This window comes from Lepidochelys kempii, chromosome 25 (genome assembly GCF_965140265.1).
Source record: "Lepidochelys kempii isolate rLepKem1 chromosome 25, rLepKem1.hap2, whole genome shotgun sequence".
In the NCBI taxonomy this organism is placed as follows: domain Eukaryota; kingdom Metazoa; phylum Chordata; order Testudines; family Cheloniidae; genus Lepidochelys; species Lepidochelys kempii.
In genome coordinates, this window is record NC_133280.1 from 1,997,878 (window position 1) to 2,023,512 (window position 25,635).

Below are 25,635 nucleotides of genomic sequence, written 5' to 3' on the forward strand. Positions count from 1 at the left end.
GGACAATAGTTGTACTGTCTGAGTTTTTCCCCCTTCCCACTAACGTTAAAGGTAGTAAAGCAGGTAAACCAGGACTCGACCAAAATTATTCAGAATTGCTCCAGTTCTGTCCAAGACAACAATGTATATCGACTTACTTCTCCTGTTCAAAGGGAATTATAAGATGCTACTGGTGACAGTGGACCTATTTTCCCAGCAGGGAGGGGAGAGTCTTTCATCCAGCTTCCAGTCATTGCATCTAATGGCTTGGGCAGCAGTACTTTAACTGATTTAGAAGTCTTGTTCTATTGAGGTGCAATGTGTTTTTAATTCTAGGAAACCATCCAGTAGAAAATATTATGACCTTGAAATAGGAAAGGTTTGTTTTATGGGCGTCTGATAAAAGCGTTGATCCAGTCTCGACTCCTAATCAGTATATTATAGAATATTTGTTTCACCTGAAAATTATGGGTGTAGCTACCTCCTTGCTTTAAATCCACTGATTAGCGGTAACAGCTTTTCATATACATATTGATGGTAAATCTGTTTTCTCACACAACTCAGTTGAAAGGTTTATTGAGTTTGGATCTGCCAGTAGAAAACCCAGTTTTTCTATGGTATTTAAACTTAATATTAAAACAACTTATGTCCCCTTAGTTTGAAACTCTCTCAAGGTGTTCTTTATTTCACCTGTCCATAAAAACAGTTTTTATAATAGCAATCACATCTGCTAGAAGGATTAGTGAAATACATGCTTTGATGGCTGAACCTCATGTGGTTTTTCATGAAGACTTCACCCCTGATTTCTTCATGAAGTAATTTAAGATTTTCAAGTTAATTAATATTAATTTTACCAGTGTTCTTTCTTGGACGCCAGGCACATAACGATCAGCCCACACTGCATGTTTTAAATGCAAAAAGAGTTGTATTGTATTACCTGGACAGAACTAAAGACTTTAGGGGTTCTCCCAAATTATTTTCTATGTTGAGCATGGTAAGGGCCTAGTTGTTTCTGCCCAGTTCTAGCCTGAGTCTAGATGGCTCAGACAGTGTGTAGAGGAGAGTTATAAGATTTCGTCTCCCTCCTCCTCCTGGTCTTAGGCTATGTCTATACAACAAGTGTTACAGTGGTACTGCTGTGGTGCTATGGCTATGTTTCCTACATTGACAGAAGGGCTTTTCCCATCCATGTAGTTTATCCACCTCTCTGAGAGGTGGTAGCTAAATCTTCTTTTGATCTAGTTGCATCTACACTGGGGATAAAGTTGACATAGCTATGGCACTCCGCATGAAATTTTTCACAGCCCTGAGCAATGTAGTTAGGTCAGTTGAATTTTTAAGTGTAAACCAGGCCTAGAACTCACTCTACAAGAGCAGTTGAAATATTTAAAGCTGACACTTGAGGTTCACTTCACACTTTCAGTAAACACTGTGTGTTAAATTTGCAGCCAGATCTGATGGCAGAGTGATACTTCAATCCTTGTTTAATTTGGACTTCTTGTCCCCCCTCCATTCTTGGAATACTGCTTGCCAAGCTATCCCAAGAGTGGGAATATGCTGAGGACACTCCAAAAAGAAACATAGATCATTTACATAAGCAGAGTTCTTCGATATGGACTCTGTGTATTCATACACAAGGTTTCTACAGGTATATTAGCAACAAGAAGGTGGTCAAGGAAAGTGTGGGACCCTTACTGAATGGGGCAGGCAACCTAGTGACAGAGGATGTGGAAAAAGCGAATGTACTCAGTGCTTTTTTTGCCTCGGTCTTCACAGAGGTCAGCTCCCAGGCTGCTGCACTGGGCAAGACAGTATGGAGAGGAGGTGAGCAGCCCTCAATGGTGAAAGAACAGGTTAAGGACTATTTAGAAAGGCTGGACTTGCACAAGTCCATTGGTCCAGATCTAATGCATCCAAGGGTGCTGAGGGAGTTGGCTGATGTGATTGCAGAGCCATTGGCAATTATCTATGAAAATTGGTGGTGATGGGGGGAGGTCCCAGACGATTGGAAAAAGACAAATATAATACCCATCTTTAAAAAAGGGAAAAAAGAGAACCTGGGGAACTACAGACCAGTTAGCCTCACTTCAGGTCCTGGGAAAATCATGGAGCAGGTTCTCAGAGAACCCATTTTGAAGCACTTGGAGGAGAGGAAAGTGATCAGGAACAGTCAGCATGGATTCACCAAGGGCAAGTCATGCCTGACCAACCTGATTGCCTTGTATGATGAGATAACTGGCTCTGTGGATATGGGGAAAACAGTGGATGTGATATATCTTGACTTTAGCAAAGCTTTTGATACAGGTTTCAGAGGAACAGCCGTGTTAGTCTGTATTCACAAAAAGAAAAGGAGTACTTGTGGCACCTTAGAGACTAACCAATTTATTTGAGCATGAGCTTTCGTGAGCTACAGCTCACTTCATCAGATGTTTACCGTGGAAACTGCAGCAGACTTTATATACACACAGAAATCATGAAACAATACCTCCTCCCACCCCACTGTCCTGCTGGTAATAGCTTATCTAAAGTGATCAACAGGTGGGCCATTTCCAGCACAAATCCAGGTTTTCTCACCCTCCACCCCCCCACACAAATTCACTCTCCTGCTGGTGCTAGCCCATCCAAAGTGACAACTCTTTACATAATCAAGTCGGGCTATTTCCTGCATAGATCAAGGTTTTCTCACATCCCCCCACCCCCATACACACACAAACTCACTCTCCTGCTGGTAATAGCTCATCTAAACTGACCATTCTCCAGGTTTAAATCCAAGTTAAACCAGAACATCTGGGGGGGGGGGGGGGTAGGAAAAAACAAGAGGAAACAGGCTACCTTGCATAATGACTTAGCCACTCCCAGTCTCTATTTAAGCCTAAATTAATAGTATCCAATTTGCAAATGAATTCCAATTCAGCAGTTTCTCGCTGGAGTCTGGATTTGAAGTTTTTTCCATCCCACCACCAACCTCAGCCTGGTCCAGTCCACACAAGAGATCCACTTCCTGGACACTACAGTGCTAATAAACAATGGCCACATAAACACCACCCTATACCGTAAACCTACTGACCGCTATTCCTACCTGCATGCCTCCAGCTTTCACCCTGACCACACCACACGATCCATCGTCTACAGCCAAGCTCTGCGATACAACCGCATTTGCTCCAACCCCTCAGACAGAGACAAACACCTACAAGATCTCTGTCAAGCTTTCTTACAACTACAATACCCACCTGCAGAAGTAAAGAAACAGATTGATAGAGCCAGAAGAGTTCCCAGAAGTTACCTACTACAGGACAGGCCTAACAAAGAAAATAACAGAACGCCACTAGCCGTCACCTTCAGCCCCCAACTAAAACCCCTCCAACGCATTATTAAGGATCTACAACCTATCCTAAAGGATGACCCAACACTCTCACAAGTCTTGGGAGACAGGCCAGTCCTTGCCTACAGACAGCCCCGCAACCTGAAGCAAATACTCACCAACAACCACATACCACACAACAGAACCACTAACCCAGGAACTTATCCTTGCAACAAAGCCCGTTGCCAATTGTGCCCACATATCTATTCAGGGGACACCATCACAGGGCCTAATAACATCAGCCACACTATCAGAGGCTCGTTCACCTGCACATCCACCAATGTGATCTATGCCATCATGTGCCAGCAATGCCCCTCTGCCATGTACATTGGTCAAACTGGACAGTCTCTACGTAAAAGAATAAATGGACACAAATCAGATGTCAAGAATTATAACATTCATAAACCAGTCGGAGAACACTTCAATCTCTCTGGTCACGCAATCACAGACATGAAGGTCGCTATCTTAAAACAAAAAAACTTCAAATCCAGACTCCAGCGAGAAACTGCTGAATTGGAATTCATTTGCAAATTGGATACTATTAATTTAGGCTTAAATAGAGACTGGGAGTGGCTAAGTCATTATGCAAGGTAGCCTGTTTCCTTTTGTTTTTTCCTAAACCCCCCCCCCCCCCCCAGATGTTCTGGTTTAACTTGGATTTAAACCTGGAGAATGGTCAGTTTAGATGAGCTATTACCAGCAGGAGAGTGAGTTTGTGTGTGTATGGGGGTGGGGGGATGTGAGAAAACCTTGATCTATGCAGGAAATAGCCCGACTTGATTATGTAAAGAGTTGTCACTTTGGATGGGCTATCACCAGCAGGAGAGTGAATTTGTGTGGGGGGGTGGAGGGTGAGAAAACCTGGATTTGTGCTGGAAATGGCCCACCTGTTGATCACTTTAGATAAGCTATTACCAGCAGGACAGTGGGGTGGGAGGAGGTATTGTTTCATGATTTCTGTGTGTATATAAAGTCTGCTGCAGTTTCCACGGTAAACATCTGATGAAGTGAGCTGTAGCTCACGAAAGCTCATGCTCAAATAAATTGGTTAGTCTCTAAGGTGCCACAAGTACTCCTTTTCTTTTGATACAGTCTCCCACAATATTCTTTCCAGCAAGTTAAAGAAGTATGGGCTGGATGATTGGACTATAAAATAGATAGAAAGCTGGCTAGATTATCGGGCTCAGCAGCTAGTGATCAATGGCTCGATGTCTAGTTGGCAGCCGGTATCAAGCGGAGTGCTCCATGGGTTGGTCTTGGGACCGGTTTTATTCAACATCTTTATTAATGATCTGGATGATGGGACAAGTTGCACCCTCAGCAAGTTTGCAGATGACACTAAGCTGGGGGGGAGGTAGATACAATGGAGGGTAGGGATAGTGTCCAGAGTGACCTGGACTAATTGGAGGATTGGGCCAAAAGAAATCTGATGAGGTTTAATAGGGACAAGTGCAGAGTCCTGCACTTAGCAAGGAAGAATCCCATGCACTGGGGCCTGACTGGCTAAGCAGTTCTGCAGAAAAGGATGTAGGGCTTACAGTGGACGAGAAGCTGGATATGAGTCAACAGTGTGCACTTGTTGCCAAGAAGGCTAATGGCATATTGGGCCGTATTAGTAGGAGCATTGCCAGCAGATTGAGGGAAGTGATTATTCCCTTCTATTCGGCACTGATGAGGCCACACCTGGAGTATTGTGTCCAGTTTTGGGCCCCACACTACAAGAAGGATGTGGGAAAACTGGAGAGAGTCCAGTGGAGGGCAACAAAAATGATTAGGGAGCTGGAGTACATGATTTATGAGGAGAGGCTGAGGGGACTGGGATTATTTAGTATGCAGAAGAGAAGAATATGGGGGGATTTGATAGCTGCTTTCAACTACCTGAAAGGGGGTTCCAAAGAGGATGGATCTAGACTGTTCTCAGTGGGAGGAGATGACAGAATGAGGAGTAATGGTCTCAAGTTGCAGTGGGGGAGGTCTAGGTTGGATATTAGGAAAACCTTTTTCACTAGGAGGGTGGTGAAGCACTGGAATGGGCTACCTAGGGGGGTGGTGGAATCTCCTTCCTTAGAGGTTTTTAAGGTCAAGGTTGACAAAGCCCTGGCTGGGATGATTTAATTGTGGATTAGTCCTGCTTTGAGCAGGGGGTTGGACTAGATGACTTCCTGAGGTCCCTTCCAACTCTGATATCCTATGATTCTATGTGGACAAGGGGGATCCAGTGGATCTAGTGTACTTAGATTTTCAGAAATCCTTTGACAAGGTCCCTCACCAAAGGCTTTTACACAAAGTGGGATAAGAGGGAAGGTCCTCTCTTGGTTCAGTAACTGGTTAAAAGATAGGAAACAAAGGGTAGGAATCAGTGGTCAGTTTTCAGAGTGGAGAGAGGTAAATAGTGGTTTTCTCTAGGACTCTGTACTGAGCCCAGTCCTATTCAACATATTCATAAATGATCTGGAAAAAGGGGTAAACAGTGAGGTGGCAAAGAGCTAGAAAAGGATCTCACAAAACTGGGTCACTGGGCAACAAAATGGCAGATGAAATTCAATGTTGATAAATGCTAAGTAATGCACATTGGAAAACATAATCCCAACTATTCATATAAAATGATGGGGTCTAAATTAGCTGTTACCACTCAAGGAAGAGATCTCTGAGTAGTTGTGGATAGTTCTCTGAAAACATCCACTCAAAGTGCAGTGGCAATCAAAAAAGTGAACAGAATGTTGGGTATCATTAAGAAAGCGATAGATAAGACAGAATAATCATATTGCCTCTAAATAAATCCATGGTATTCCACACCTTGAATACTGCATGCAGATGTGGTCGCCCCATTTCAAAAAAGATGCATTAGAATTGGAAAAGTTTCAGAAAAGGGCAACAAAAATGATTAGGGTTATGGAACAGCTTCCATATGAGGCGAGAATAATAAGGGATTATTATTTTCATCTTGGAAAAGAGATGAAAAAGGAGAGATATGATAGAGGTCTATAAAATAATGACTAGTATGGAGAAAGTAAATAAGGAAGTGTTTTTACACCTTCTCATAACAAAAGAACTAGGGGTCACCAAATTCAATTAATAGGCAGCAGGTTTAAAACAATCAAAAGTGAGTATTTTTTCACACAATGCAGTCAACTTGTGGAACTCTTTGTCAGAGGATGTTGTGAAGGCCAAGACTATAACAAAGTTTTAAAAAAAAGAACTAGATAAATTCATGGAGGATAGGTCAATTAATGGCCATTAGCCAGGATGGGCAGGGATGGTGTCCCTAGTCTCTGTTCGCCAAAAGCTGGGAATGGGCGATGGGATGAATCACTTGATGACTACCTGTTCTGTTCATTCCCTCTGGGGCACCTGGCATTGGGCACTGCTAGAAGAGAGAATACTGGTCTAGATGGACTTTGGTCTGACCCAGTTTGGCCGTTCTTATGTAATGGGCATGCCCAAGCAATGTCTTTACAACAGTTAAAATTATTCCTATTGTTATAGGCATTACATTTGAATATAATGTGTATTTTATTTTTAACTGGCTGTACTTTAACTCAGGCATGTATTTAACAACACAAAATACACAACGCAGTCTTTGTCACAACGGTAGACCCATGGTGTTCTCAGTTGTTCTGCTGGTGCCAGCTTGCCTGTACACTGTTTGAAAAACAAAAATATTTTCTAGCCCCTGGTGGGGACAGATTATGGCTTAAAACACCCTTTCCATGATTTCAACTGAGGAATGGAACCATTTGAACTATGCCTTGTTTTGTTTGCTTGCCCAAATTTCTACCTGATATACTGTTGGGCTGGCTTTTTCTACAATGGTCACTAGACCTTCCCATTTCATCCCCAGAGAATGGTTCTTCTCTGCAAATTTATGATACATTACTTGGTCTCCAGCATTCCATTTGATAGTATTCTTTATCCAGCCCAGTCTTTTATTCACTTTTTAAAATATTAATACACAGTTGTTTTGCTATTTTGTTGTGGATTCCTAGTAGTTTTTCTGTTAGGGCCTGAATCCATTGACCATTTAATACTTTGGGCTGCCACCCATCTGGGATATCTACAGCTAGCCTCCAATGTTCAGGTGTCCTCATGTCCCTTTGTTGCTACAAAGCGGGTATAACCATGGCTCGCTGGAACAGACCTTAAGGCTAGAAAAGTTAAAGACAATGGTTCATCCCAATCTTTTTCATTTTCTTTAAGCATTTTCCTCAAAGCATCCTTTAAAGTTCGATTGGTTCGTTCTACCTGTCCTGAGGATTGAGAGTGGCCCGCAATATGAAATCTTTGTTTGAATTCCAGTATTTCACACAGTTCTTTCATAGCTTCCCCCAATGAAGTGTGACCCTTGGTCCGAATCAGTTTTCTTAGGAAATCCCCATTGACTAAACACTACATTAAACAATTCTTGGGCTGTAGTTAGAGCTGTGTTAATCTTTGTGGAATCGCTTCTATCCATTTTGTAAATGGGTCTCCAATTATCAAACAATACTTATTTTGTTTGGGTGACTGGAAAAGGTCATATGTAATAGACTTGTAACCAGGCCCATGGGCCCTCAATTCTTTAGTGGGTGATAGGACCCTTCTGTATCTTTTGAATCAGCATTGACCACTACACACTGCAGACAATTATTACACCACTGTTTTATATCTTCCCTAAGTGTGGGCCACCAACCTGTATCTTTGACCCTTTCTACTGTTTTGTCCACCCCAAAATACCATCGCTAATGCACATATTGAATTAATTCAGTCCTTACTTGTTTAGGCACTAACCATCTTTTGGGCTGTTCCCTGAGGTCCAAACCATCCAGGTCTTTGTTTATGTACCCTTTCCCTTTGATTGTTTTCTGCTCCAGGATCTGTTCCATCTCCTTGTCCCCTTCTGTATGGCTTGCAAATCCAACATCTCTGGGCTTACCACCTGTTTGTGCACTCTAGTTACTACACTGATTACCTCCTTTTCTTCACAATGTGTGAGCAGAGCCCCTTGTTTGGTTAACATATTTGCTCTGTTATTCCAATCTCCTTCCTCACTTCTCGGTTTCTGATGTGCTTTAACATAAGTATCTCCCTCTCTATCCTTGATTAAGGCCGTCACTTATTCCAGGTGGTGTTCATAAGCTGCTGGCTTTCTATCTCCTATGCACATATCCCTAGCTGCCCAGGTGGGTAACTAAACCACTCTGCTCTGCATACCCAATCCAAATGAGTGAATATTGCCAGTGTGGCATCTCGATCCACTGTCTGTGACACCTTTAGGACTGTCACCACTTCAGCAGCCTGTGCTGAGTGTGGTTTTACTGGTCCCTTTAATTCCTGGTTAGTATTAACCTTTTTACAGTACCAAATCCTGTCTTAGCTCTCCCTTCACTGTAATAGCTGGACCTATTCACAAACGAAATTTGCATGTCTCCTTTCTATGCTGTCTGTAGGGTGAGTCCTGACTTTACTGGCTACTCTACCCTTTTATGGGAGCAGAGGGGACTCATGTTCTTGTCCTTGCACTATTAATCCGTATGGTACAGAGGATAGTATTTTTCCTTTTTCTACTATTATCCCCCAGTTTATGTGGGCAAAAGTCCATTGTGCCAACCGAGGATTGACTATCTGTACCTCCTGGGCTTTTCCTGATACATTATACTTCAGTGGAGAATATGTTGTTTGTACTGTGATTTAGGATCCCCCAATCATGTATTCCCAGTGCTGCAAGGCCCGTACTAGGGCTAAACAGTTTTACCCCTTGTGAAAAAGCTTGCTCCACACTGCTTAGCATTTTACATCCATAAGCAATGGGTTGTAACTTTCTCGTGCTTTGTTTCTGCAACAGCATTGCTCCCAGTGCTACGTCAGTACCAATTGTAGGATAAATGGCTCCTTCACTTTTGGGTATACTCGGGCTGGGCTAGATCCTCTTTCAGGATCAGTAACGTTATTGCCTGATCAGGCCCCCATGCCCATTGCCACCCTTTCTTTAGAAGAAAATACAGTGGGTGACTTTTGGCAGCATACATTTAAATAAAATCTCTTGAGAAATTCAAAGTTCCTAACAGAGCACTTAATGATGTTATATCGGGGGGGCTGGAAGTTTCCCAATCAGTTCCACCCATTGTGCATCTGGGGTTCATCCCTCCTTTTCCAATATAACCCCTAAATATTTTACCTCTTTCAGTGCCAATTGGGCCTTGGCTCTGCTAGCCTTAAATCTGGTTTCTTGGATAATCCTTACCACATTTTCAGTGAGTCTATTGACCTACCCTCGGTCAATTCCATGCGCACATATGTCATCAACATAGGACGCTACCTTCTTTTGGTCTCCAGGTGCCAATTTTTCCCACATTTTGACCACATGGGTGTGACAAAGTGCAGGTGTGTTATGAAACCCTGGGGCATTCTTGTGAAACAGAATTGCTGTCCCCTATAGGTGAAACCAAATTTGTACCAAGACTCTGGATGTAAGGGAATGGGAAAGAAAGCGTTCGTTAAATCTATCACTGAAAACCACTATGCTGTGGCTGCTACTGTGGCAACTCGTTCTTGGTATTTAGCCACCACTAGAGCAGAGGCTGAAGTCACTGCATTCAATGCTCTAAAATCCACTGTCCTTGTTCAAGTCATCCCATACCCCTCAGGTACAGGCCAAACAGGGGCATTGTTGGTACTGGCCATTTGTCCAATATTGCTGCCTTCAAACAAACTTTCTATGGTTACTTTTATTCCTCCGCCTCTTGGGGATATTTATATTGGCACTGTGGGGAAGGATCAGGTCCTCATATCAAGACTTCTGCACCAATTTTCCTGCATTCCAATTTATTTTTGGCCTATACCCCAGGGAACCTTTCCACCCATGGATCCCAGTTGTTTACCTGCCCTCCTTCCGGGGCCTTAATTGCTGTACAGCTGTCTATGAGATTTATAACATAAATAGGTATACTGAATTCCAATTATTTGTCCATAAAAATCCATTGGCTAAGTCCACAACCAACTTTTCCTTTTTAAGGTAGGGCATTCCCAATATTCCATCTGTCTTGCCTCTACCTCCAGCCTGATTCTGTAGCTGAACAAAATATTTTACCCATGACTCCCTGACAAACATGTTACCAGAACTTTAAGATTGCAAAGATAAGCACTCAGATGATAAAAATGCCAGAATAAAGGTTTCAGTGCAACCTTAATTTGGCCCTCCGTGCATATACATTGATAATCTTATCCAACATCATGTACAAAATCTGTAGTAGAGCCAGGAATAGAACTAGCTCTCCTGTGTCTCAGTTCAGTACCTTAAATATAAGAGAGTATCCTATTTCTTCTTGCCATGTTGTGCCTCATTCAGTGTCCATCCTGTATCCTTAATTGAGGGGGTCTGTAGAACAAATAGTACGTAAAATGTAATTAGATTGTGTCCCCCTCTGTGGCAGTGTGTCTTGTGGCTGTGAAGTTCACCCCTTGCCACCAGTGGTGCAAGTAGAAATAATTTCTTGCCAGTACTGCGCTCATGGGAGGGACACAAGGGGGGGCACGTGACCCTCCATGTGACTCCTGCCCTGCCCCCACACTCTCCCCGTCCCCTCCAACATCCCGCTTTGTAATACAAACGTCAACATGCTTAACTACTCACTTTCCCCCCACATATGTAGTATTCAGTCGGTTTATATGGAATATGGGAGTTGGGTGAGAAGCCATTTCAGCATATGTATGACATATTAAAAGACAAATTTTAAGTAGAACTGTATCCTAAACTGCTTTATGGTATTGTACCCAAACATTGCATTTGAATGGGGGATTCAACTTCCTTTCTAGGAACAGAACAAACTCCTGAAACTCTTACCAGTCCACAAAAGTGGTCCATAGTCATGCAAGTAGTCCCATTGTCTTCAATGGGATTGATCAAATGATTAAGGGTTTACATGATTAGGTTCCAAGTTCGTAAATTGTTCTGGATGAAATTGACAATGCCTGAGGTGTCAGATCAGAAGGAGCATCATTCAAATAAAGGTGGGCAGATGTGTGATAAGATGAGGAACATATTTTCAACGAGGTTCCTGGCAGATTCCTGAGGCAGCTAGTTTAAGGCCATCAGCGTCTGGCATTCTAATCTTCACTTATAGTTTTCTCACCCACATGGTCCTGCTTTGAGCAGGGGGTTGGACTAGATGACCTCCTGAGGTCCCTTCCAACCCTGATATTCTATGATTCTATGAAAGCTGGAAAAGGAGGCATTTGTTTTCTTTGTTTTGCTGCTCCAGTTCCAGTTAGCAAAATGCATGTTAGACTAGTTTGGCTGCAAAGAAGAATTCTTGGTACACTGGGGACAACACTTGATTCCCATCAGACTGCAAAACTGGGCTGACATCAGAATCCAAACATCTTCTGGTCAGTGCAAGCAGAGGCATTTCTCTAATGATTTGGATTTGATGTGATGCAGTATGGATGTCATGGATAATTCAGACCAATGGGGAGAAACAGAATAAAAAATACTGTTTAAACACCTTCCGTCCCCCCCACCTCTCCCCTGTTGAGGACTCCTGACCAATGTAACAACACAATACATGTGATAACAAACTTTAAACAAAGCGTTTGTTTAAGTTTGTTAGCATATGTATTGTGCTGTTAAAGCCATTTAAAGAATGAATGCCTTTCCTAGCTGCTTTCTGCTCCTTTAAGGAGCAGAGCACAGCCCCACCCCATCCGGGGGGGACGACACCTAGCCCCAAGTCTTTCCGGTACCCCGTATCTGCTAAAATGCTCTTGCCAGTACTGCGTACTGGCGGGTACCACCCAACTTGCACTCCTGCTTGCCACAGAATTGTGCTCCAGAATCTGAACTTCCATTAAAAAAAAATCATGCTTCTACCTCACATGGCTGTGGAAATGTCCTCTGTTCATGTTTTCAAGGTTAACAGATGCAGTGAGTCTGCTGGAAACAATAGCTCTGAAAGATGTGAACTGCCCCATTCATCTCAGTCAGGACCCTGTGGATTCCATTTCCATAGTTGTAGAATTTGGCATTTTCCCAAGATGCTATAGTATTTTGCCATGGACTTCACTAAACTTGGAGCTAGTTGTATTCCAGTGCCTGTTTCCTGCACTGTTCCATGGAGCCAGACAGCAGGGGGTCAACAACATAGAGCTGAAAATCTGGCCTGCAGCCAGGAAGCAGAGGGAACTAGAAGTCCAGGATAGCGAGCTAGCAGCCTGGAAAGTAGTGTAGTGGCAAAGGCTGAGAGAAGTGGGGCAGGAAATGAGCCACTGAAACCAGCCAAATGCTCCTTTCATTGACTCCCAAGGGAGGAGGAAGTTTCTGAGCTGAGTCACCTAGACAGTGGAAGTGACTTAATCATTTTCACTGAAGCTTTGCAAAAAATATGTCCAGGGCAGAGAGCAGACATGGAAAATTTCAGCCCGATGGCTTAAAGTTTGATAAATGTATACACAACTGAAAGCAAGGGCTTATAATGGGAAATTTTAAGCAGCCTTAAGACCGGGAGCTTGCAGAGTGTGTGTGAGTGTGTGTGTGTTAACAGGCATCATAATTCCCTCTATCCCCTATGTTTTTGGCCACTTGTTGATATCATCTAAAGAAAAAAAACAGCCTGCAAGTAAGCGGAACCTTGCAATTATTCTCTTTAGAAATGATCTTTGTGAATGTATCTGGAACATTGCAGTTATAAAGAAACTGTAATGCATATAGGTCTAATAGGTGTCTAGTTGTCTCCATTCTGTGAAGTATTTGCTCTTCGTTATCCGCTTATGTTATCAGTGGTTCTCTAGATGAACTATTCTATCTGGTCCAGTCAATATTTGTATTGGGGTCCCATTGTTCATGGAGGATAGATCCATCAGTGGCTATTAGCCAAGATGGTCAGGGATGTAGCCCCATGCTCTGGGTGTCCCTAAACATCTGACTGCCAGAAGCTGGGACTGGATCACAGGGGATGGATCATTTGATACACTACCCTGTTTTCAGAGTAGCAGCCATGTTAGTCTGTATCCGCAAAAAGAACAGGAGTACTTGTGGCACCTTAGAGACTAACAAATTTATTAGAGCATAAGCTTTTGCGGGCTACAGCCCACTTCATCGGATGCATAGAATGGAACATATAGATAGATATAGATATACAGAGAAGGTGGAAGTTGCCATACAAACTGTAAGAGGCTAATGAATTAAGATGAGCTATTATCAGCAGGAGAGAAAAACTTTTTCTGTTTTTTTTTTTGTTTTGTCCCTCTGAAGCATCTGGCACCAGCCTCTGTTGGAAGACAGGATACTGGGCTTAGATGGACCATTGGTCTGACCCAGTATGGCCGTTCTAATGTTCTTACATTAATTGCTGATTTATTGTGGGTTTTTCCTATCATTATCCATAGACAAATTTTATAGTAACATTGACATGTTCGTAGAATCATAGAAGATTAGGGTTCAAAGAGACCTCAGGAGGCCATCTAGTTCAACCCCCTGCTCAAAGCGGGACCAACTCCAACTAAATCATCCCAGCCAGGGCTTTGTCAAGCCGGGCCTTAAAAACCTCAAAGGATGGAGATTGAAACCATTGCTCCTTGTTCTGTCATCTACCACCACTGAGAACAGCCTAGCTCCGTCCTCTTTGGAACACCCCTTGTTCCTAGTGCATAGCATTAATGAAAATTATTGGAAAGGAAAAAGTATAGTTTTTAACAAAAAATGTTATTCAACAAACTGATCTAATTTCTCTAGGCTTAATTTTTCTCTTTTTTTTTTCCCTTTAGGTCAGAGAATGTCAGAAAAATGAGTCTCACAATACTTCAGAGGATGAAAATGGCGAGAAATCAGAGCACAATGCACAGCAAGCATTTGTATTTGGGCAAAACTTAAGAGACAGAGTTAAGGTATATATTTAATCAGAAAAACAAAGATTATGTGATTGAATTTAAATGAAAGTAGCTACTCCAGGTGAAAACTTTAAAGTGAAAACATCCAGTATAAAAAGCTGGCTTCTGAGTCCTGGGAACAAGGTGATGGCTTGGGCTTAAAATGCCCAGAGTTCGTTCTCTTTTTGTGTGTGTGATGGGGTGTGTATTTGAAAACTCCTGTAATTCTAGTTTGTTGTTCTTTGAGTGCTTGCTCATGTTGATTCCAAATAGGTGTGTGCATGCTACGTGCACAGTCACCAGAAGATTTTCCCCTAGCGGTATACATTGGTTGGCTCTGGAGCCCCCTCGAATCGCACCTTCCTGGTGGTGCATATAGGGTCTTGCCAACCCCCTGGCCTCTTCAGTTCCTTCTTACCATCTGTGGCGGTTGACTGGAGTGTATCTCTCTTGCATCTGCAAGTGCTGCCATAGTGGTCTTACCGTTTTCTCCCTTTATATAGTTTGTTAGTCAACCTGGGTATATATATTTAGTTTAGTGTAGTACTTTAGTGTACTTCTTTCCTGTCGTAGGACTGGACATGCCTCAGTCTCCAGGGTTTAAACTGTGCACGGCTTCCAATAAGCCTTGCCCAAGAGCGACCCTCACACTTCTTGTTTTAAGTGTCTGGAAGGATCCCATCAATAGGAGCGCTGCAAGATCTGCAGGGGATTTCGTTCCAGAGCTCAAAAGGAGAGGGATCAGAGGCTGAAGTTCCTCGTGATGGAGATAGCCCTTTGTCCCCACTTAGAGCCAAGTTCAGCTGAACTGGCACCCAGCACGTCCGCAATGGTGCAAAGTTGCACTGGCATTGACGAGGGAGACCTTTACACCAAAAAAGGACTAAGTCTACAGATTCTCAACACCAGCAGGGCTCTCCGGTACATAGAGGCTCTGCTCACGGCACTGCTCCCAGTCACCGGTGCCGCGCAAGAAGCAGAAGAAAACTGACAGGGGGTGCTCATCCACATCGAGGCCAGTACCACAAAAGAACTTGAGCAGAGTGGGACCTGCACCAAGCCACTCAAGCTCTGCACTATCCAGCATGGCACCAGTGTCTCAGACCCCAGTGAGAGACCAGTCAAGTTTGGTGCCAATGGACTCCCCTCCTCGGGAGAGCTGTGGAGAGACACTGGAGCTGCTCTCCAGGCCTGAAACTTTTGAGGCAGCTAGGGAACTAATAGCCTTCATGGCGTTGCCGTCTCCCACCAGGCGACAGTGTGCACTGGGCCCGAAAGCGCCGGCACCACAAAGACTCCTGGAACCATCCTGAGGGAAGCCAGCTATGGTACTGCACCGGCCTCCTTTGCCCCAGCACCACTCCCCAGTACCATCCGGGGGCAAGCCAGCTATGCTGCCACACCAGTTCTCCCCTTTGGCCTGTCAGTGGCCCGTCGCATGTTCACCAAGTACATGGCAGTCGTCGCAGCTTTCCTGGGGAACCAGGGGGTACAGGAGTTTCCAAACCTCGACAACTGGTTGATCAAGAGCCGCAGCAGGGCTCAGGTAGAGGCACACACAAACCTAATAAAATCAATTTTTGACAGGTTAGGCCTGCTGGTAAATGCAAAAAGGCAACCTTCGCTCCCACTCGGAATTCATAGGGGCAGTTCTAGATTCAAGACAAGCCAGAGCATTCCTACTAGAGTCTCGTTTCCAGGCTTTATGCTCCATCATAGAGGACCCCAGACGATACCCCACCACCATGGCACAGAACTGCCTGAAGCTTCTGGGGCACATGGCTGCCTGTACATATGTAGTACAGCATGCAAGGCTGCGGCTCAGGCCTCTCCAGTCTTGGCTGATATCAGTGTATCGCCCAAGCTGAAACTGCTTGGGCAAGGTAGTTGCACTTCCCCCACTGGCCATTGAGACTCTCCTGTGGTTGCTCAATCCTCAGACGGTCTGCACAAGAGTGCCCTTCTCCAGACCTCAACCCTTGCTGTCTCTATTTACAGATGCATCAGTGATGGGGTGGGGAGCGCATCTAGAGAGGCTCTGGACTCAAGGCCTCTGGTGCCAAGTGGAGCTCTCGCTTCACATCAACATCAGAGAGCTAAGAGCAGTATACCTGGGCTGCCAGACCTTCCAAGCCCATCTGGAAGGAAAATATGTATCGGTCATGACGGACAATACAACAATGATATCTTATGTAAACACACAGGGTAGAGCATGCTCCTCTCCCCTATGCCAGGAAGCCCTCAAGCTGTGAGACTTCTGCATAACACACTTGATACACCTAGAGGCATCTTGCCTTCTGGGATCCCAGAACAAGTTGACAGACCATCTCAGCAGGTCTTTCCACAACCACGAGTGGTCCATTCCCCCAGACATCCTGAACAGCACCTTCCAGTGATGGGGAATTCCCCATACAGACTTGTTCGCAACAAGACATAACAGGGAGTGTCTGCAGTTTTGCTCCTTCCTGAATCACAGCTTAGGCTCGATTGCAGACAATTCCTCCTTCCCTGGAAGGACCATTCGTTCTATGCATTTCCACCCATCCCACTCGTTCACAAAGTTGTCCTGAAGGTCAGAAGGGAAGGGTTGTCTTTGATATTGACAGTGCCAGCCTGACCTCATCAGCACTGTTGTACCACACTCCGAGACCTGTCGGTGGAGACCCCAATCAGCCTGCCCCTAGTCCCGACTTGATCACTCAGGACCACAGCCACCTTCAGCATCCTAATCTCAAGTGTCTCCATCTCACGGCATGGAAGCTCCATGGCTAAACCCTTTTGGAATTGGCTTGCTCAGGATCTGTTAGAGAGGTCCTCCTTGGTAGCAAGAAACCATCCACTAGGGCCACGTACATAGCTAAGCAGAAAAGATTCTCAGATTGGTCAATGCAAAGGGGCACTCCACCTGTACAGTCAATATCCGTCATCTTGGACTATCTGTTACACCTCAAGCAGCAAGGTCTGTCAGTGTCGTCAATAAAAGTTCACCTGGCTGTGATTTCAGTGTTCCACCCAGGCGCTGCTGGCCAATCAGTCTTCGTTAACCCTATTATCAGCCATTTTCTTAAAGGACTAGATAGGTTATACCCTCAAGTGCAACAACCGATCCCTGCATGAGATCTGAACCTGGTGCTCTCTAGACTAATGAGACCACATTTTGTTATACCAATAAATTAAAAACCAGCAGGATCTTATTAAAGGGAAAAAGGAAAAATACCACATTTATTGTGAATACAGAACGAATCATAGTAAGCAGTTAGTTACAGCTATAACATTCCATTCAATCTCATATTTATTCACACATTCATTCATACAAACACACACACAGAGGTTCTGCAAGGTTGTTATCATAGTTACCAGCCTTAGAGTTGCTCATGCCAAGCCACTGGCCAGGTGGCCTGGACATGAGGAGGGAGCAGGGCCTTGTCAGATGCTCATCTGATGCTCCTGGAAGTTGGTTTACAGAATCAGACCCCAAAGTTCTCACTTTTTAGAGTCTATTTTTATAGGAATTTCTTCCTATGCCAGTCTATGGGAATTGCTTCATCATGCTGTTGCTGAATCAATCAGCAGATAGCACATTCCTGACGGCTCCAAGATGTTATCTTGTTCTTTGGTTCTCCCATTCTTGAGGCTGTTGGGTGGATTCCAGTCTGCCCTCCGGGGGGTCCTCTGGTTATTTCCACTTGACGCCTTCTTCAGCCGATGGACACTGGATTCTTAGGCTGGCACCTCCCTGATCATTCAGTTATTATCCACACCAAGCATCCATCCACATACATCCTCTATCTCTATTTTAATCACAATTGTTAATACAACAAAAGGGCGGGGAGTCTCTGGGTGCTGTTTCTGTTGTTAGAGTATTGCTTCGAGTCTCTCTCTCTGTGAATTGCTTTGAGAACAGACTCTGCCTTAGAATGTACTAACACAATTAGCAGCTTGCAAGTTTCACATATAGAGGGAGAGAAACTACCAAAAACCAAGAGACCTCTTAATTAGTAATACCCTGGAATTGAAACTCTGGGGAATCAAACTCATTTGTGATTTTAATACAGAACTTCTTTAATATGATCCAACAATTTGAGCCCCTACCAACATGTTCACTACTTTACCTTTCCTGGAAAGTAGTGTTCCTGGTGGCTATAACTTCAGCCAGGAGGGTATCTGAACTTAAGTCCCTGACATCCAGTCTTCGATACATGATCTTCTATAAGGACAAGGTCCAACTTCGACCTCCCCCAGCCTTCCTTCTGAAGGTAGTCTCTTAATTCCATTCAAACCAGGACATTTTTATTCCAGTCTTCTACCCAAAGCTGCACACCAGCAGCTGAGAGCAAAAGCTCCATTCCCTCGATGTCAGATGGGCATTGGCTTTTTATATTGAAAGGATAAAACCATTTTGAAAGACAACTCGGCTGTTCTTGGCAATAGCAGACAGAATGAAGGGAATGTCATCGTGGATCATGTCCTGTATCTGAGCGTGCTACAAATTGGCAAAGATACCTGCCCCCACACTGACAGCACACTCCACAAGGGTGCAGGCACCTCGGCAGCTTTCTGGTGCAGGTCCCGATCCAGGAAATCTGTAGAGCTGCAACATGTTCTTCAATCCACACCTTTGCTGCACACTATTGGATTACACAGTAAGCCAGGGACGATGCCGCATTTGATAGAGTGGTGCTACAATCTGCGACACAATGAACTACTTGGAGTCGACACAAGCAAGCACTTGAAGAAAAAACGGTTACCTACCTTTTTGTAACTGTTGTTCTTCGAGATGTATTGCTCATGTCCATTCCAAAACCCACCCACCTACCCCTCTGTTGGAGTCAGCTGGCAAGAAAACACTGAAGAGGCAGGGTCCGTTATATTGCGCCATGAAGGCGTGACTCCAGGGGTCTCCAGAGCCAACTGACGGATACCACTAAGGGAAAACTTCTGGCCACTATGCACGCGCACACCTACTTGGAATCAACATGAGCAACACATCTCAAAGAACAGTTACGAAAAGTTTCCTAGGTAGGTAACCATTTATTCCATCTCCTGGATAAGCAGAACAGTATTAAGCATATAAATGTAGTATTAATTTCATTTCATATTAGCTTCCTATTTCAACTTTCAAACTATCATGAGTTCCTTTTGTTTGAATACATATATAAGGCATTATTTTCTAAAGAAGCCACCTAGAGTGTATTTGCAAATCCTACATTTGTGCAAACTGTGGACATTAGGGCAACAAAATGGTAACCATGTGCTTAAGCCAAATCCATGCAGTACAGGTTCCAAGGGTGTTGCAGGGGCAAGAAGAGAGGACCTGGGGTGAAGTAGGCTTATACCTAAACATAGGCTAACTGAATTAGATTAACAAGAGGTATTGACAACCTAAAGAGAGGGGGTTTATGCAAGCATATCGGGGAGCGTGTGGCCAGTGGGAGTATGTGGCTCCTACACAACCTGACAGGAGAGAGATTGGCCAGAACTACAGTGGGAGCAACACAGCTCAAAAAGTACGTAACTGTGATAGATTTAATAATGAAGGAGAAAAAGGTTTTGAGTATAAACCAATACCGTTTTAAAAGCAATTGCAATGCTGCTTGAAGGTGGCCCTGGTTCTTAATTTAGCTATATATGAATTCAGTACACTGGCACTCCTATAGGAGTGCAGCTTGCAACAAGGAGAAATTTGTTGTAGTGGGAAATACACTTTGGTCTTACTGTTAAGTGTATATGAGCAAAGGTACATATTTTGTGAGACAGTAGTTCTGATGATCTTGGTTTTGGTATTGTTAATTGTGTATAAATGTCTATCTCTTTTGTAGTTGGGAAATGAAAGTGATGAAACAGCTGATGTACAGAATGCTGGGCTTCCAAGCTCGGAAACGCCATCGGCAACAAACTACTTTCTGCAGTACATCAGTTCCAAGTAAGACTGCAAATAAATTCAGAGCAACTTACTTTACTGTAGTATATGTAGAGCGTTAATAGTAGTGTTGCTGTCTACAAGAGGAAGGGTTCTGTTTGAACTGGGTTGGTATCCAGCACTTTCTTGAGGCTGCTGCCTTGTTCTTCAGATGCCTAGTTTTTTGTTTTTTAAAAAATACAGTATATTATTAGTTCTTATGGTTGCAAAGGATAGCTTCGGGAGGTGCAGAGTATGACAAATACAGCCTGCCTGAATTTGCGGAGAGCTTGAAATGAACCTGGCACCAAGTATTGCCAAGACCCCCTTCCACTGAAGGGATCGAATGTACTCAGAAAGCTGTTCAGGCTGCATGGATCTGATTATCCTATGACAGCTAACAACCAGACCACTTTCGTCCCTTGAGTTTAACCATTAACTCTAAAAGAATGCATGACGCAAGACCTATGAAGCTGGTTGATAAGAAACCCAAGTTAACTGGTAGTTTTTCTAAATGAGGAAGGAATTAGAAAGAAGGAATTCAGGTGAGAAATAAAGTGCAAATTTTTCTCAATAACTGATCACTGGAGCAACTTACTTAGGGATGTTGTGGATTCTCCATCACTCGACATCTTCAGTATTGAATGTCTTTCTGCAAGAGCTACTCTAGCTCAGCTAGAAGTTACAGGTTTGATGCAGGAACCACGGGGTGAAATCTGTGGCCTGTGTTATTCCGGAGGTCAGACTAGATGATCATATGCTCCCTTCTGTCTTTAAAATCTATAAATAACTCTGAAATGTGTGAAATGCCACATTCCCTTTAATGGGTCGTTGATTCAGATGCTCAGTGATAATTTAAAAGTTGTCATTGTTCGTTATTTCACTGCTGATCAAAACAGGCAAGAAAGGAGAGGGATGATCTTATATTTAAGATCAGCACAATCTGCAAATGTGTGACCTCTCAATTTGGTGCCACCAGTGGATGGTGGTTGACAATATCACCACTTTCCACACCCTCCAATTCTACCTGTGGAGCAAAAGGCCCAAAGGGAAGGAACAGAGCAGATGATTCCCATATTCTTGACCAAAGTAGCAGGGGTCACCCTACTCTGGTGGTGGATATGAGTCCCAGCTGCTTCCTGGCTGCTGCTGGTTCCTCTAATGGAGATTGTCTGCAGACTGAAGTAAACGTCACTGCAACTGTGATGTTTTCAAGTTTTTCTTTGCAACCATGAAAACTCTGTGGCAGCCATGAAGAAACATAATTAGATTTTGATGCTGTCACATGACTGGTAGCAGGACCTGCCTTGGCCTTAATGTGTATGTATCTGAACCCACTGAGGGCCCTATTAAACACCTGTGATCTAGATTGGGCAACTACACAATCTACTGAGAGTGATGTCTCAAGTTGGCACAACTGAGCTTGTGTGTGGGTGTGGAGCTTGAGAATTCAATTCCTTCTCCCTGATTTGAGCCTGACTGTGGTCAGAGCAACAGACTTAGTATTTCAGACTTTGGACACACAGTGATGGTTGCATGACTGATTTTTCTTCAAAGGCTTTATTCATAGAATCATAGAATATCAGGGTTGGAAGGGACTTCAGAAGGTCATCTAGTCCAACCCCCTGCTCAAAGCAGGACCGATCCCCAATTAAATCATCCCAGCCAGGGCTTTGTCAGGCCTGACCTTATTGTGTGTATATGTTATATCAATCTGCATTTAACAGAGAACAGCTTGTGTCTCATGGTGAACATTTTATCTGCAAAAGGCTCTGCATGTATGTTGTGTATTTACAGTTCTTCTAGTATGTGTCAGTGTGGATCCCACTGTTGTAGCACACATTTTTCATGCACATGAGATTAGATTCTTTTGAACATCAGCATTCATCGCTGCTGCACAAGCACCTTGCGCCCTCTCATGCAAGAATAAAGATTCCTGTCATTGCAATCTGTGTTACCCAAGATAAAATAAAACCAGGCTACACTAGTGCAGACTTGCCATGGGTCATTAGGCCATTTGTTGGCATGGACATATGTGATGCTGCTTGCCAGACTTCACCTGTAGCCCTTCAATTCTGGCTCAGGTCAGTCAGCTGGAACTAGTGCTCTTGACTGTAGGAGGTGCCTGAATACAGCATCTTTAGGGCCCTACCAAATTCACGGCCATGAAAAATGTGTCACCAATGTGAAATGCAGTCTCCGCGCGTGAAATCTGGTCTTTTGTGTGGTTTTACCATATACTGTTAAGATTTCACAGGGGAGACCAGCATTTCTCAAATTGGGAGTCCTGACCCAAAAGGGAGTTACAAGGGGGGTCACAAGGATATTTTAGGGGGGTTGTGGTATTGCCACCCTTACTTCTGCACTGCCTTCAGAGCTGGACAGCCGGAGAGCGGCGGCTGTTGGCCGAGCACCCAGCTCTCAAGGCAGCATTCTGCCAGCAGCAGCACAGAAGTAAGAGGGACCATACCCTACCATGCCACCCTTTCTTCTGCACTGCTGCCTTCAGAGCTGGGTGGACAGAGAATGGTGCCTGCTGACTGAGGGCCCAGCTTTGTAGGCAGAAGTGCAATATGATACCATACCATTCTTACTACTTTGCTGTTGCAGACAGCGGCTCTGCCTTCAGAGCTGGACTCCAGGCCAGCAGCTGCCACGCTCCAGCTACCCAGCTCTGAAGGCACTGCTGCTCTAGGGGTTTAAAACCCAAAGCCTCTGTCTCATTAACAAGTTGGAAAACAGCCAGCCTTGGTGCCAACTATTCAGTCAAATGCAAGACTGAGAAAAAACTGCCAAGGTGGCTGCCAAGCGCTGTAAGGGTAGCAGTACCGTAACCCCCCCTACAATAATGTTGCAACCCCCCACAGATCCTTTTTGGGTCAGGACTCCAACAATTATAACACTGTGAAATTTCAGATTTAAATATTTGAAATCATGAAATTTACTATTTTAAAAATCCTGTGACCAGAAAATTGACCAAAATGGACCGTGAATTTAGTACGGCCCTAAGCATCTTGCTAGATCTTTTGATACTGGATAGACTCTTAGGATACACTAGGTGATGGTCAGATTTCTCATTGTGTAATTTAAACATAGATATTTGGAGGCTAGTACTCAGAAAAAATCTTCAATTATGATAAAATACTTCTTTATTCTAGGAGAAAGTGTTTGGGGACATTAAGTCCCATAACCAATTATTGCTGTGTTGCTCAGTGTTGCATCCTAAATAATCAAACACACACTTGTTTCATAGTTTTATTTAACAGAAAACTCAAGTTCAAACCAGTGATAATTCCTCCCTTGTTCTTGCAATTTTAGTGATTATGGAAACGTCTGTTTGCACTATATTAATGAAAACATTTCTCTCCAGTTTAGAGAACTCAACAAACAATGCAGATGCTTCCAGCAACAAATTTGTATTTGGACAGAACATGAGTGAGAGAGTCTTGGTGAGTGTTGGTTGTTAAATGTAATATTTCTTTGAGTATTATCTATGTGATATGAATGCCTCATGCATGTCTGGTCAGCAGTGTCTCTTGGGGCTGCACATGAGCCTTGAGCATCTTTGTGGCTCCCACCCAAGGACATTCAGATGAGTGTGTGTCCCCCGACTGCCACTTGATTCCTTCCTACCACCCATGGCAGTGAGCCAGAACACAGCACTGTTTGTCCCACTTGCTATAGCAATCTTCTCCCCTGAAACCTTCTCCCTTGCGAATGACTATTGTCAGTCTAATTTAGTGAACTTTCATAGTTAATAGGATAGCTGTCTGCCACCTTGGCAGTTTTTTCTCAGTCTTGCATTTGACTGAATAGTTGGCGCCAAGGCTGGCTGTTTTCCAACTTGTTAATGAGGCTTTGGGTTTTAAACCCCTAGAGCAGTCTTGTGTCAGTTACTGATGGCCACGCAAGGTGCCTGATCTCTCAGAAGGCCATAGCTGTGACCGATGGGATGTCCTTTTCCAGCAGGATCCAACAAGCCGCGGCTGCCACATGAATCTGTGCTTCTTAGAGCAGTCCATGAAGGTGACTTTGGATTCAAATTACCAGGAACCCAGTTTGTGACGAGAGTGATCTTCAGCTAAGGTGCCCAGATCCCTCAGCGCTCTAGTGAGCTGGGACTCTGCACCTTTGTCCCTTGCCACCAATAACAGTGCAAGGAACTTGGCCCCCTCTGTGCGCCACTCACAGTTCCCAAGATAGAGCATTTTGGCTACAGCAGAGCTTGCTTCCTTCTCCCAGGGCTGTTTCTGCTCCAAAGAAACATCTGGCACCAGCACTCCCACTCAGAGCTGAGGAGGGAGAAGATGAGTCACATAAGTCTCCCTTGCAAGGGATTCCAGGTCCAATCCATGTAGCATCAATCTATCTGGTGGAGAAGCCAGCTATCTTGATGCCAAAGACACATTGCATGATTCAGCATCCTCAGCTTTAGATCATAGCTTCCACCCTGGCACCACAGAATTACCAGCTGCTGGTGCTAGTGTGACCTGCACTGACAGCAAGGGGCCCATTATTTCTTTTTCAGTGCTGTACACCACCATCCTGCCATGCTAGCACCCCTCCTTTCCGCAGCATCAAGTTGGTCAGAGTAGTCGGGAGTTTTCCTACAATTTGTACTAAGGAACTATGTACTTCAGGGAGTACCAGATACTGGTACCTTTATAAAATTACTAAAGGTGGAGGACTGCCTCAAGAATCACATTAGTGTTCTTGTTTTTGCAAATCCAAAAGTTCATCTATTCTGCCTCTTTTCCCTACAGAGCCCACCAAAATCAAATGAAGCTGGTACAGAAAGTAGCAAGGAAAATGCTGCTGCAGAATCTGGCTCTGAATCTTCTTCACAGGAAGCTACTCCAGAGAAAGGTAAATAGTGGAATATTTTTTAGAACTAATTCTTAGAAACAGTGTTCTGTTACTGCTTGTTTTATGCCTAATCCTTGTTAAGTGCTTGCACTTGGGGTTTTATTACCATATGAAAATATAAAACCTCCCCATGCCTTTATTGTCCCTTCCAGCCAACGTTTTTTTAAAAAGTGGAGGGGGAGGTTCCTTGGTCCCCTCAAGGTCTGGGGAGGAGTGGGGTGTTGTGTGTTAACAGCCCATCCAGGCTGCTCTAGCACTGTCAGGGGTACTGTTGTTCACTGCATGTGGATCAGGAGTATCTCCAGCAGTGTGAAAGTGGCAGAAATTCGGAGGGCATATAGTCAGCCCTGTTTTATTACAGAAGGTTGGTGGCAAGGGATTATTTTTATTCTGTTTAATGGTTGCTGGATGTAATGTAAACTGAACCTGAGTAAGTAGTGTTTATAGTCAGAGACTATAAAATAAAGGGCTGCATTTTCAAATGTTGGTATGTCTGTGTTACCTGTAGCAATGCAGACATTAATGTTACACTGTAGAGGTGAGCATAAGTATCTGTTTTGCACAGATTTTGCAAAATCCTCTTCTTAGGGAGACTCAGATAATTTATGGACCAGATTTTCAGCGTTACCAGTATCTGTGTTTGGGAATTTTTTCCCCCTTTTGATTATGGTTTTAAGAAAAGAAGAGGAAC

The 25,635-nt window shown here is 43.9% G+C and overlaps 1 protein-coding gene across 5 annotated transcripts in view; it reads left to right on the plus strand.

Moving 5' to 3' along the window:
• RANBP3 (RAN binding protein 3) overlaps positions 1 to 25,635 on the plus strand; it is a 176,198-nt gene that overhangs the window by 110,466 nt on the left and 40,097 nt on the right. For all 5 annotated transcript variants that reach the window (XM_073324310.1, XM_073324306.1, XM_073324307.1 and 2 more), the window contains 4 exons: positions 14,078 to 14,197; positions 19,999 to 20,102; positions 23,449 to 23,527; positions 24,842 to 24,944. In XM_073324310.1, coding sequence (XP_073180411.1) covers positions 14,078 to 14,197; positions 19,999 to 20,102; positions 23,449 to 23,527; positions 24,842 to 24,944 — 406 coding nt within the window. The remainder of the gene's footprint in view (positions 1 to 14,077; positions 14,198 to 19,998; positions 20,103 to 23,448; positions 23,528 to 24,841; positions 24,945 to 25,635) is intronic.